Raw genomic sequence first — 12196 nt, forward strand, 5'->3', positions numbered from 1 at the left:
ACTAATATTAAGTAAAACACGTTATCTGTTAGGAATTAATACACGAGCACATTTAGTGAAAATAGCTAGAATTTCTTTTGTACAGAGAAAATCAAATTTATAAATTTATATAATGGTCTTTATATTGTGCGCGAGCACATATATGCAATATGTATGTTTTAATAATTTATATTTTGTGTTTTAAAACACACATCCATATATATATATATATATATATATATATATATATATATATATATATATAATTTGACTTTATGATAATATACAGGGTATGTTAATTCAAATAATAATTTTAAAAAGTACTATGCATGTTTTACAGGTTACGTATGAAAAATTTTGAAAAGACTTCTACTTCTATTTTTTTTTAAAGCTTTCCTTTTTAGTCTTTCTTTTATTCTAAGTTTCAATTTAATTTGTTTCAATTTATATGTGGAAAGTATAATCGTTCAAATATCGATTCTCGAAAAATTTTAATTAAGTAATTGATTTTGGGACTTCTATCGATATTTTTTACACGCTCTCTTTGGGAGTGTATTTAAATTACTCACCCGAGTGCACTATATACTAAGGGTGCGTTCGGGGTGCGCTACTATCGCTACCGCGTTCTTCTATCTTTATTGCTCCTTAGGGCTGCATTCCAAAACGTTTTTTTTGAGAAAAATTTTACTCAATACTTATAGTTCACGTTATATATACTATTGAGTAAATATTGAATATCGAGTAAAATTTCTTCAAAAAGGATGTTTTGGAACGCAACCTAAATATACAACAAGGATAAAATGACACTGTAGCGCTGAATAGCGCTAATAGCGAGCTCCCCGAATGCACCCTAAAAGTACTATAATATATGTTACATATTCTATAGTACTTTTTCACCCAGGAAAATCGAAACGCAGCCTGGATTAATAGTAGGTTTGTTCTTTCGACCTGACCTAGGGCTGCACTGGAACTGTACTAGTTGAAGAAAGTTCAAGATAGTGCAGACCAGTGCAAAGATACATATGGGTCTGAAAAGAACGGGTAAGAGCAAGTTAGAGCAGTGTAAGATGACGGACAACATGGCTGGATTAAATAACATAGATCAATTTATGGTCATGTTTTCGTATTTATAGCATTTTATGTTTTGTTGAACAATCCTATTTCTTTTAAAAACTGTTTTGTGTTGGATACCCATACAACAAATCCCTCCGAAAAAACGTCCAAGAGCCTTCCCAGGATGTCTTTCGGATATTTTGTGCTGTTTGGATAACATTCTACATTATATATTTATTATATATTTATCTACATTATATGTTTATTATATATTTATTATATATTTATCTACATTATATATTTATTATATATTTATCTACATTATATATTTATTATATATTTAAGTATTTACTTACTGTTTATAGATTCCATCGTCAGATTATTTCTTCTACGTAATGTCAACTAGGTATACCGATTTTACAGGTTATAGATACAAATTTAAATTTTTTCGGTTAGCTGCCCTGCACTGCTTGCTCTACCTCCAGACCTAGGGCAGTCAGTTCACTGAACTCGCTGCACTAGTTCAGCCTGCACTGTTCGAAAGAACACATTTTCTTGCACTGTTCTGATCGAAAGAACGCATTAGTGCAAACTTCGTGAACTAGTGCAGCCAGTTCAGGTCGAAAGAACAAACCTATTGTTTCGGGAGGGGTTTAATAATTTTCTCGTCAACCAATCAGTAGAAGAAGAAGAAGTATACTCTTTGGTTGCGTTCCACTTCACACATTATGCGCGCATTGCCTACAATATACGTAACATGAACTATGGATAAATGCGCGCATATGCGTGAAACGGAACGCAGCTTTTGTTTGAGTAGGTTATATTTGTGTTTCACGTGTTTATTGAATATATTCTTACAACAATTTTTGAAAGTTATAAATTATTAGTTATAAAACAGACATTATGTCTAAGCGTCCAGAACATATGGCACCACCTGAGGTGGTAAGTATTTTGATTTATATAACTTTTCAACTTATAATGAATTACTGTATCTTTGAGGTTAAGGAATATAGTAACACACTCACTACTATTTAAATATATATAATAAAGTTTTTTGTATAATTATAGATTATGTGTCCTCTTTAATATTAATAAATTAATGAAGAAACTAATTTTATATTTTCTTTTTCTGTGACAGTACTATAATGAAACAGAAGCCAAGAAATATACTCAAAGGTAAATCTTTATATAATTATTTATATGTATTATATAAGATTATATAAATCTTTATATAATTTTTATATGTATTTATATCTTATTTTCATATTTTTATATGTATTTATATCTTTCTTAATTTTATATGTATCTATATCTCTTAATAAAATCCATATATTTGCAGTTCTCGTATGATAGATATTCAAGTACAGATGTGTGAACGTGCTATAGAACTTCTCGCATTACCTGAAGATCAGAGTTGTTTGCTCTTAGATATTGGCTGTGGCTCAGGTCTCAGTGGTAGTGTGTTAGAAGAACAGGGACATATATGGATGGGTGTTGATATATCTTCAGCTATGCTTGGTAAATATTTAAATTATATTGCAATATTTATATTTAATAGTTTGTATATAAATGATGATTTAATATAATTTGTATATAAATAATAATCATAATATAATTTTATTACATATAATAGCCAATTTTAATTTTGTTTATATATATTTAATATTATACAGATGTAGCTAAAGAAAGAGAAACAGATGGTGACTTGATCTTAGGAGATATGGGTCAAGGAATGCCATTTAGGGCTGGTATATTTGATGGTGCTGTCAGTGTTTCTGCATTGCAATGGCTTTGCTATGCAGACAAAGCTTCACACAATCCTGTGAAGCGTTTATATTGTTTCTTCTCATTATTGTTTGCGTGTCTGTCGAGAAATGCAAGAGCAGTATTGCAATTCTACCCAGAGAACAGTCAACAAATTGAATTAGTTACCACACAAGCTACAAAGGCTGGTTTCTTTGGTGGTGTGGTCGTAGATTTTCCAAATAGTACAAAAGCAAAGAAAGTGTTCTTAGTTTTAATGACAGGTGGTGCTGTTGCCCTTCCAAAAGCACTAGGTACAGAGAGTGACAACCAAACTGCCTCTTATACATCAAAAAGGTATAATCTTTATATTTGAATGATATTCATTATCTTGTAATGTACAGTTAGAACTATGCTATTAATTTTAAGTGTCTAGTACATTTATTTTATTTCAACATTTACTATATACATATAGTACAATAAATATAGTAATACATATTTATGTATTACTATATTTTATTTTACACTTTATTTGATAAAAATAAAAATTCCTATACAAATTTTATATTACAGGGAATATATAAAAAAAGCCAGAGGTAAACCATTAAAGAAGAGTAGAGAATGGATTATAGAAAAGAAAGAGAGACGGCGACGGCAAGGAAAAGAAGTTAGAGATAATTCAAAATATACTGGACGAAAGAGATCTGGACGATTCTGAAATATATATTTATTTTAATATTAAATGTTAGTTTTTTCAATAAAGCTTATAATTAATCTTTACTTCCTGAAATTCAATATAATATTCAAAGACGATCTATATACACACAATATTTTATTTCATATATTATTTAGATATGTAACATAAACTGTGAAATACTGTTTTGCATTTCACTAGGTAATGCTTTTTCTAATTCGTCGTGATCTAACCACTGGTATTTTATGTTATTTGTAATATCTCCGTCTATATATTTTGCTAAAAAATAAAATATTTTAGCACCATAGCTTCCTTTTTCTTGAAGCTTCCGAGGATATTTATATTTATAAAATCCAATGGGTGCATTTCCATAAAACTTTACTTGTATATTAGTACCACATGTGTTTTGTAGTACCCTTTCTGCTGTCTGGAAAAATGAAGTATTTATATATGATAAAATCATTTTTACTCTTTGCTAAAATAATATACACATGTATAAAATTGCAGAAAAAAATTTATAGATATACTTGTCTCATGGTTTCTCCTTCATGTCTAATACCCTGAGGAGGTATCCAATAATGTGTATCACCCACTTCTTGATGAACTAATAAAAGTAAGTTTTTATCCAGTTTACGTTTTAATGATGATGTTTTATTTTGTTCGTCGAATTCTAGAAATTATTTGCACACAAATAAATCATTTGTTATCATAAAAAGAATTTATATAAATCACACAGAAGTATATCACACAATATAGAAGTATAGCAAATATACATAGGCCATTTTAATATTTTAAAAATAGATAAGAAAACTTAATACTACTACAAGTAACTTTTCTTATAATACATATGATATCATTATATCAAATATAATTTTTAAAAACATTTTATAAGAGATCTTTTCTTGTGCTATGTTATTGAGAAGATAATAACATACTTGTAATTGTTGGAGCAAATTTAAAATTGTTTAGTTCTTCTTGATTACTGTCTTCAAAGTCTTGTGCAGTTTGTATTGAAACAAAATCCATATCTTCACTAGCTTTTACATTCATATTTTGCTGATTCAGTTCTTTTTCTTTTCTCAGCTCATGATCAGACTTTAGACTATTTTCAAATTCAATCTTCTTTAACATATTGTAAAATCTTAATTCCAATTCTTGCATTGATTGTATTATAACTGGATGACGTTCTAAACATATAGAACTATATAAATCCCATTTTTCTTTAACTGAAGCAGTGGTAAACATTTGAGTACTCTCATACTGAATTATATTGGGATATATAGCAATAGCTTTTCTTGGTGTACCTATATAAAATATATGTTATTGAATAATATACATATAATATATATATGATTACATATATGATCACATTATAGTTTCCAGAGATTAATAATTAAAATACTAATTTATATTTCTTAAAGTCAGTGTTTATGTTATCTTACAATTTCTCCTTACCTAATAAAATTTGATGTAAATTATATGATCCAGGATGTCTTAAAATTTGTTTAAACATTATAAATATATTTCTTAATAACCTAGAATGTATGTGTGTAAATTAAATAACAGAATTTGTAGGACAGAAAAATTTATTCATAATTTCACTGTCACTTTATTTTGCTTCACTTAATTTATTCAGAATTGTCTTGGTTTGGACAAAGTTAGAAAGTGTAAAAAAAGTATCACGTTTAGCAAATAAATTATTGTTCATTTAGATGGTTTGGCTGCGTTCCGAAATACACTGCCAGTACTGAAAATCTATAGTTTATGTTACGTATATTATAGAATTTCAGTACTGGCAGTGAATTTCGGAACGCGCAGTTAATTCTCTAAAGTGTCCGCTATGAGCCGCCTTTGTTTCTACTACTTTAAGGGTGCGTTCAGATGGAGAAAGAAATAGCGTAACGGAACAGTTACGGAAAAGAGATATAGTGGGGGTCAGCCAATCAGAGTAATTCCGTTTTTATTCCGTTCTGTTGTTTGATAGGAAGGTTTCACATGGCACAAAACTGTTATGGCTCCTGCACCAGGGCGCAGTAATGGCTTCTCCACACAGGACGCGGTAATGCTTGCCGCGCGGCGGAAGTTCGCGCGACAGCCAATCAATATGCTGCTTTCCGTAATAACCTTCTAGCTCTTACGGAAAAACAACATATTGATTGGCTGTCGCGTGGACTTCAGCCGCGCGGCAAGTATTACCGCGCCCTGTATGCAAGAGCCATTAGACCACGAGTGTACACAAAACCAGTTTCTGGAAAAATCCTGTTTCTTTGAAGTATCTCATTTACCACGCAAAGTTAACTTTTTGATATCTCGTCTCAGATCGCATCATGTCCTCTCCAACAAACATTTAGCCGATAAAAATATTGTGGAAAGCCCAGCATACCAGTGTGGCCATGCCGTACAAAGCATCGATCACATCTTTCTACAGTGCTCTGATTACACTGAGGAAAGTAACAAATTGTGTATCAACCCTAATAGCACAGATGTCCAGGGGATATCCAGAGGACATCCTGAGGACATCCTGAGGACATTATTCGTCCTCAGGACGTCCTTAGGACGTCCTCAGGAGATCTTGTGCTGTCTGGGAACCTTTATAAAGCCGGAGCAGATCCCAACTGCTGCTTTGTGGACATCGCTTTCTCAGATAATGCCAAGGCGGACCTCATATTGGAAATCTTCCTGAAACATACGAATATCACTATATGATTCCACTCTCTGTGAACGCATCCATCATTTTCATAAGACTGCCCAGACAGCACAAGATCTTCTGAGGACGTCCTAAGGACGTTCTGAGGACGAAGAATGTTCTCAGGACGTTCTTAGGATGTCCTCTGGATGTCCCCTGGACATCTGTGCTATTAGGGTGGCTTATGGAATAGGAATTCCGGATCAATTAAGAAGAAGAAGAAGACAAAACCAGTTTATTGGTCACATATTATCTAAAATATTTTGTAAGATAATATACAACCAATAAACAGTTTTAACACACAAAACATAACTGGAAAGCACCCTATTTTTATCGTTAAATGCGGAAGAAAGATAGAGACTGCGTTCGTTTTGGCGCTTACAACGCTCTGAGCATCATTTCATCCTTGTTTCTATCAAATACTAAACAAGGATAAATGATGCTTACATGCGCTATAAGCGCCAAAACGAACGCAGCCAGCGTGACACTTAAGGGACGTCTACATTGGAAGTAAATAGCAAGAAGTAAGAAGCAAGAGTAAGAAATTGACCAACCACAGTCGAATGTGAGAAGAATAATCAACTATAATTGGTCAATTTCTTATTCTTACTTCCTACTTCTTACTGCTTACTTCCAATGTAGACGTCCCTTTAAGCTCATTCTACAATTGCGTAAGCGTAGTCGTGAACGTAAAGCCCATTCTACAATTGCGTGAACGTGGTTGTAAGTGGTTGTAAGTGATTACGACAACCAATCAGAATAAAGCAATCAGTGAATAAAACATTCGAATTGGTTGACTCTTACGTTCACGACTACGCTTACCCAATTGTAGAATGGGCTTAAGAGTCAACCAATCCGAATGTTTTATTCACTGATTGCTTTACTCTGATTGGTGTCGTAATCACTTACAACCACTTACAACCACGTTCACGCAATTGTAGAATGGGCTTTAGAAGCGCTTAAAGCGTGTTAGCGCCCAAAAGGAACGCAGCCTCTGAATCCTCTTTTATCTATAAAAGTGCCTTTAAAAGAGGCTTAGGAGACACCTGATTGGCTGAGAAGCTACATTTAAGGCACTTTTATCGGGAGCAGTGCACTTGGACACGGTGCATTTGGACACAGCCAATCACAGCACCGTGTGATTAGAGACATTTGTAGGGTCCCTTGGAACAGCGACTTGTGATTGGACTGTGTCCAATTGCCCCGTGTCCAACTGATATACACCCCTTTTATCGATAAAAGAGGAGAATATGGGCCATATTCTTACAGAAATTGTAGACGAGCCTTTAGTGTTAGACAATATTTTATTTTTAAATTCACGACTTAACAGCAAATCCGAAGAATTTTTTAAATGATGCACTTGATAAATTCATCATATGATAAATAGTAACTGTAATAATTGAAATGTGAATCGCATATGAATGTATAACTTAACCTAATAAAATCTGTGAAATTTGTAAATTACTTAGCAAAGCTTTAGTGTACAGCATTGATTTTTGTTAAAAACAATCATAATCAGACTAATTTTTTTCTTACAGAATAATTGGATATATTGTAAGAATATTCTCAGTTTTTGTGTCTACTCATGTCATATATACATTATATACTGAATTCAACTTTTATTTATTTCGGTACAAGTTATATCGGAAAGGACCAATGAAAAGTGATTATCGCTACTGATGATGTAAAGGACAAGAACGACTCGTTGCGACTCTCACAGTATCGAAAATGGCGGCGAAAAGTGGTGGTCAAGATGAGTGGCCTGCGTTATTAAAGCCGATAATAGGAACTTCACGTTCACTTAATAAAAATGATGTTCTCGGACTTGCAAAGAGTATTCTCAAGAGGTAAATACAATTTTCCGTTGATCGTGCGGTTACGCTAAAACGGTCATTTCGGCTATGTTAAAATATGTCCCTCTTCGGTGACAATACGGAAATGGATGCCTGTCATCGTTCGAGTCTATTCTATAACGTGTGGTCTATTTTGCTCGACAGTACAGCTGACATTTATTTTTTATTTTACAGCGAGAATAAGTTTGTTTCTCACGACGAGCAATACGATACCTTTTTCACGATTTGTGCTGCGCTATCCGCGGATTATATTAGCGCTTGCGCAAGTTCATGTAAGTAATATCGTATATTCGTACATGAATAAATGTATAAAAACATTTGCACATAGTATGTAAGTAGTCTGTTCTTTTGAAGTTACAATTATATTTGTGTTTTCTTTGTTTTCCTTTATTGCATATTGTATATTAAACATTATGCAATTCTATATACTTTTAGTTAGAAATAATTTAAAGCGCTTCATAGAACTTTTATTTATAGATTTATTTATATACATAAGACAATGTTATACTAACTCTTGCAAAACCTTTTCCAGTTGCCAAGTGTCAAATATCTATCATTTATCAAGCATGTAAAGTACTGCTCACACTTTTTGTGGAAAAATTGCAACAACAACAAACTCAATCAGATACCACACAGACTATTTTGACCACAAAGCAGTTATTGCTCCCAATACGTGCATTATGTACAGGACAGTCTTTGCTGTCATCTGCAGAAGAAGTAGCTCTTATCTCTGCAATAAAGAATGCTAAGGTACCACCTTCTTCAAAACCATTATCTGCAGGAAAAGAAAAGGAATCTTCTCAACAATCTGTAAAAGAATCTATGCGGTCTCGCTGTGATTTATCCACTAGTATTCTTGAGCAGTTAACAATGCCATTGCAAGATTTTTCATCATCTATGATTCTTGCTAATGAAAACTCTGCAGATAGTACAAGCAAAAATACAAATGGTACAACAAATGAAACACATCCTGATACTAAGGTTTGTATATTTGATGCACAAACAAATATTTATGATTATACAAAATATTTCTGTTTTATACTCTTAATCTCTAAGTTATATTTTTTCAGTAGGCATTTATAATTCTAACATTGTTGTTTAAAATAAAGTATTTTTGTATTAGCAGAATAAAATAAATTGGAGACATTGAAAATATATTTTGTTATAGGTGATGTTTATTGCAAATAATATAAGCACATTGCAGAATATGGGGGCAGGCGATATTCTGTTAGATATGTGTCTAAATCTTCCACATTTGTCGCGCTATACAAGAAAGTATCAAGCATATTTATCTAAAAAAGGATTCAGCTTACCTGCCAATGCATCAGAAGCACATACTATAAGACATAATCTACACTCTGTTGTTAGCGACATTAATATTGTACATAATGTGATGTCACTTCCAATACTTGAACCTTTAACACCACAGAAATTAGAAAAATTGTCACTGTTAACTATGTCTTGCCTGTATTGTTCAATTGCAAATGCAACAGCATCAAGTATAGTTGGCATAACTAATGCTGTATCACCTAAATGTAGTACAAATACCACTGGAAGTAATCAAACCAATCAGAATACAAAAACTACTGATGAAGAATACGACACTCTAGCGATTACAGTTGTTGAAAAAAGTTTAGAAATATTTGGACAAGTATCAAATGTCATCAAAAATAGCACACGCGCAGGAGGACATGTAACTATTTTATTATCTATCTTTCTAGTATTATAATTATTTTCTTCTCTTAATTACATTATATAGTTGATTATATACTTATTTTTCAGATTTTACAAAATCATTTACTTATTGGTGTATGGCTCTTAGTTGCTGGATTGCAAGCACAATTAACTGTAAGCAGTTTTAGCGCTGCAGATAAGGGGAAAGATGAAAAAGGAAAATCACCCAGTAAAGCTCGAGATGCAAGTGGGCGTGTAAATCTTATGAAAGTGTAATTATTATATTTTAAATTATTTTATATACACAGTATCACATACTGCTGGAACTATATTTTACACACACATTCTCTTACAATTAAGAAGAATATATATCAAAGTTTATGTGATGCTAGGAGTAAATAAAAATATTTTTGTATAATCAGGCAACAAGGATTTGGCGTGTTGTCAGTGGCATTAGCATCACATGCACTGAACTTAATGAGTGCGCTTCTCGAAGATGTATCTATCGAGGCCAATTCTGACTTGGTCGTGGCAGTTCCTGAACCAGCACCATTGGATATCTTGTCTACTGCTACTGCATTGCAAAGAGCAGTAACCTTTTTACAAGCGGTGCCGTTAAATCACTTGCTATTTTATCTGGCTACTATTAGCTACAGAAAGGTATTGAAATTGATTTTATTTTGCATGCATCTATAATTTTGCCTTAGTAAACAATAATGTGTTATATGTACATTCCGTTTTTTGTAGGCTTGTACACTGAAAAGAGTACAAAAGCATCCTTTGGAAGGAGATGCATTAAGTCAATCTGATTCTACTACATACTATGAAGATTTGTTGAGTTGTTCAGAGAATTCTACTGATGAGGGTAATATATATCTGTCTAATATGATATATTTTATATGCATTTATATGTTTTAGTATTTGATAAGTATATTGTTTATGTGAAAAGTATATCTGGAATGTATGTATGTATGCTGCAAATTATGTTCTTTACATCTCTAGAATAGCAAGTTCTTTTTTTTATTATATTTTTTTTATTATACTGTAAATAGATACAATAGTAATAAGTACAGATGCTCTTTAGTATTTTACAATTTTATTTTATAAAACATATAAAAAATATATATTTAAATATATAAAAAATATATATTAGTTTTTGTTAAATATGCATATATCAATATAACTGACATATAGAAGCTAGTTTTAAAATATGTGTGTGTGTATGTATAATCTTTATGTGCAATATATAAACTTGGATGTAACGTCGAAGTGTGCACGCAAACATTAACATACTGATAATTTTATTAACATAATGATATATGTTCGCTACATATATAGAACAAACTGTTATGTCGGTAGAGGAGGACAGCGAACCTATTTTGGGACTATGGTTTGAAGAAACCATTGCTCCTTCGGATGAAACTTCCACAAATACTAATAAGGAAACGAATAATGAAGCAAGCGCGGAACGTACTACTACTACCACTATCGTTCCTGACAATCGTGAACCACATGGTGTACGTTCCTAAGTATAATTATTTAAACAAATTAATAAAACATATATTGAACGTAACGAATATATATAATTTGAGTCTATTGATGATACTATAAATGAACTATAAATTGATGAACTATAAAATTTTATATGTTAATTAATTTCGGTTTTTCCTTATAGTATATTTCACTTGCAACAAAAATATTCCAATTTATGAATAAGTATTTAATTGGAAGCAGAAGTACATATGTTCGAGAATATGTGGTCAATGGATTAGTTGAACAACAGATGGTTATATTGGCAGCAATTATAAGAGATCTAGATCATGAAACAGCTAGAACGGAAACAGGTGAGTTTATGTAAAAATGTTGTTTGTACGCTTTGTATTAAGACTTTGTTTTACATTGTGGTTTTCGTTATGTTTTATATTTTATATTAATATAAAATTGTACTTTTAGGTACAATTTCTGCATTTTATGGTGCTACATTGGGCGCTATGTATTCGGAATTTTCTCAAGCTTTAAGTCGTTATACGCACAACCTGCTCGCTTGGAATACTCTAAGTGAAGCTCTTCAAAATACCTTGCTCCAACATTTGGGCGTGAGTCCGTGGTCTACGGAAAACAGTAGCTCAACCACTTGGCCTCTTCAGGTATATCCACGTACTCTCAGCGTACTGGCACAGGTGCGTTATGATTATTCATTTAAATTATAGTTGCATTAAAACTAATTGTTAGCAAAATAAACAATCTGATCTATATATCTAAAATTTTTTATAATTAGGTATTATTGTTAAAACCTCAATTGGAAAGAGAAGCTGCATGTATAAGCATATGGCATCGATTAGTAACAACCATGGTTGAAAATGTATGCAATCCTCAAGCTACATATGAAGCTGAAAATGAAGGTACAGTTCAGAAAATTCACCAATAAACATTTGCTTATATGATTGTTTACATATATATATATATATATATATATATATATATATATATATATATATATATATATATATATAT

The 12196-nt window shown here is 31.9% G+C and overlaps 3 protein-coding genes across 7 annotated transcripts in view; 2 read left to right on the plus strand and 1 right to left on the minus strand.

The window, feature by feature from the left end:
- Positions 1-1548: 1548 nt before the first annotated feature.
- On the plus strand, positions 1549-3555 carry LOC116846779 (probable 18S rRNA (guanine-N(7))-methyltransferase). The gene is made up of 5 exons (XM_032821056.1): positions 1549-1974; positions 2171-2208; positions 2372-2550; positions 2706-3132; positions 3349-3555. The coding sequence occupies exons 1-5, from the start codon at positions 1936-1938 to the stop codon at positions 3491-3493; spliced, it is 828 nt and encodes a 275-aa protein (XP_032676947.1). The 5' UTR covers positions 1549-1935; the 3' UTR covers positions 3494-3555.
- On the minus strand, positions 3488-4982 carry LOC116846773 (39S ribosomal protein L46, mitochondrial). The gene is made up of 4 exons (XM_032821044.1): positions 4925-4982; positions 4405-4773; positions 3997-4139; positions 3488-3896 (listed from the first exon to the last, which is right to left on the minus strand). The coding sequence occupies exons 1-4, from the start codon at positions 4980-4982 to the stop codon at positions 3624-3626; spliced, it is 843 nt and encodes a 280-aa protein (XP_032676935.1). The 3' UTR covers positions 3488-3623.
- A 2827-nt stretch (positions 4983-7809) lies between these two features.
- LOC116846744 (protein purity of essence) overlaps positions 7810-12196 on the plus strand; it is a 25699-nt gene continuing 21312 nt past the window's right edge. For 2 of the 5 annotated variants that reach the window (XM_032821009.1, XM_032820999.1), the window contains exons 1-11: positions 7884-8002; positions 8183-8280; positions 8541-8989; positions 9177-9701; positions 9791-9954; positions 10105-10342; positions 10430-10547; positions 11021-11199; positions 11358-11526; positions 11636-11862; positions 11961-12084. In XM_032821009.1, the coding sequence (XP_032676900.1) occupies positions 7884-8002; positions 8183-8280; positions 8541-8989; positions 9177-9701; positions 9791-9954; positions 10105-10342; positions 10430-10547; positions 11021-11199; positions 11358-11526; positions 11636-11862; positions 11961-12084 (2410 nt within the window). Of the gene's footprint in view, positions 8003-8182; positions 8281-8540; positions 8990-9176; positions 9702-9790; positions 9955-10104; positions 10343-10429; positions 10548-11020; positions 11200-11357; positions 11527-11635; positions 11863-11960; positions 12085-12196 lie in introns of all 5 variants that reach the window. The other 3 variants (XM_032820984.1, XM_032820992.1, XM_032821017.1) reach the window with 3 other exon arrangements.

This window comes from Odontomachus brunneus, unplaced genomic scaffold, assembly GCF_010583005.1.
Source record: "Odontomachus brunneus isolate Ranch 3 - 2012 unplaced genomic scaffold, Obru_v1 Obru_scaffold_004, whole genome shotgun sequence".
Lineage (NCBI taxonomy): Eukaryota > Metazoa > Arthropoda > Insecta > Hymenoptera > Formicidae > Odontomachus > Odontomachus brunneus.

Coding starts and splice junctions, on each gene's coding strand:
- LOC116846779 (XM_032821056.1), top strand. CDS start 1,936: ATGTCTAAGCGTCCAGAACATATGGCACCACCTGAGGTG. Junction 2,209..2,371: donor GCCAAGAAATATACTCAAAG/GTAAATCTTTAT, acceptor ATATATTTGCAG/TTCTCGTATGATAGATATTC. Junction 3,133..3,348: donor GCCTCTTATACATCAAAAAG/GTATAATCTTTA, acceptor TTTATATTACAG/GGAATATATAAAAAAAGCCA.
- LOC116846773 (XM_032821044.1), bottom strand. CDS start 4,982: ATGTTTAAACAAATTTTAAGACATCCTGGATCATATAATTTACATCAA. Junction 4,774..4,924: donor TTTACATCAAATTTTATTAG/GTAAGGAGAAAT, acceptor TATTTTATATAG/GTACACCAAGAAAAGCTATT. Junction 4,140..4,404: donor ATTTGCTCCAACAATTACAA/GTATGTTATTAT, acceptor AATAATTTCTAG/AATTCGACGAACAAAATAAA.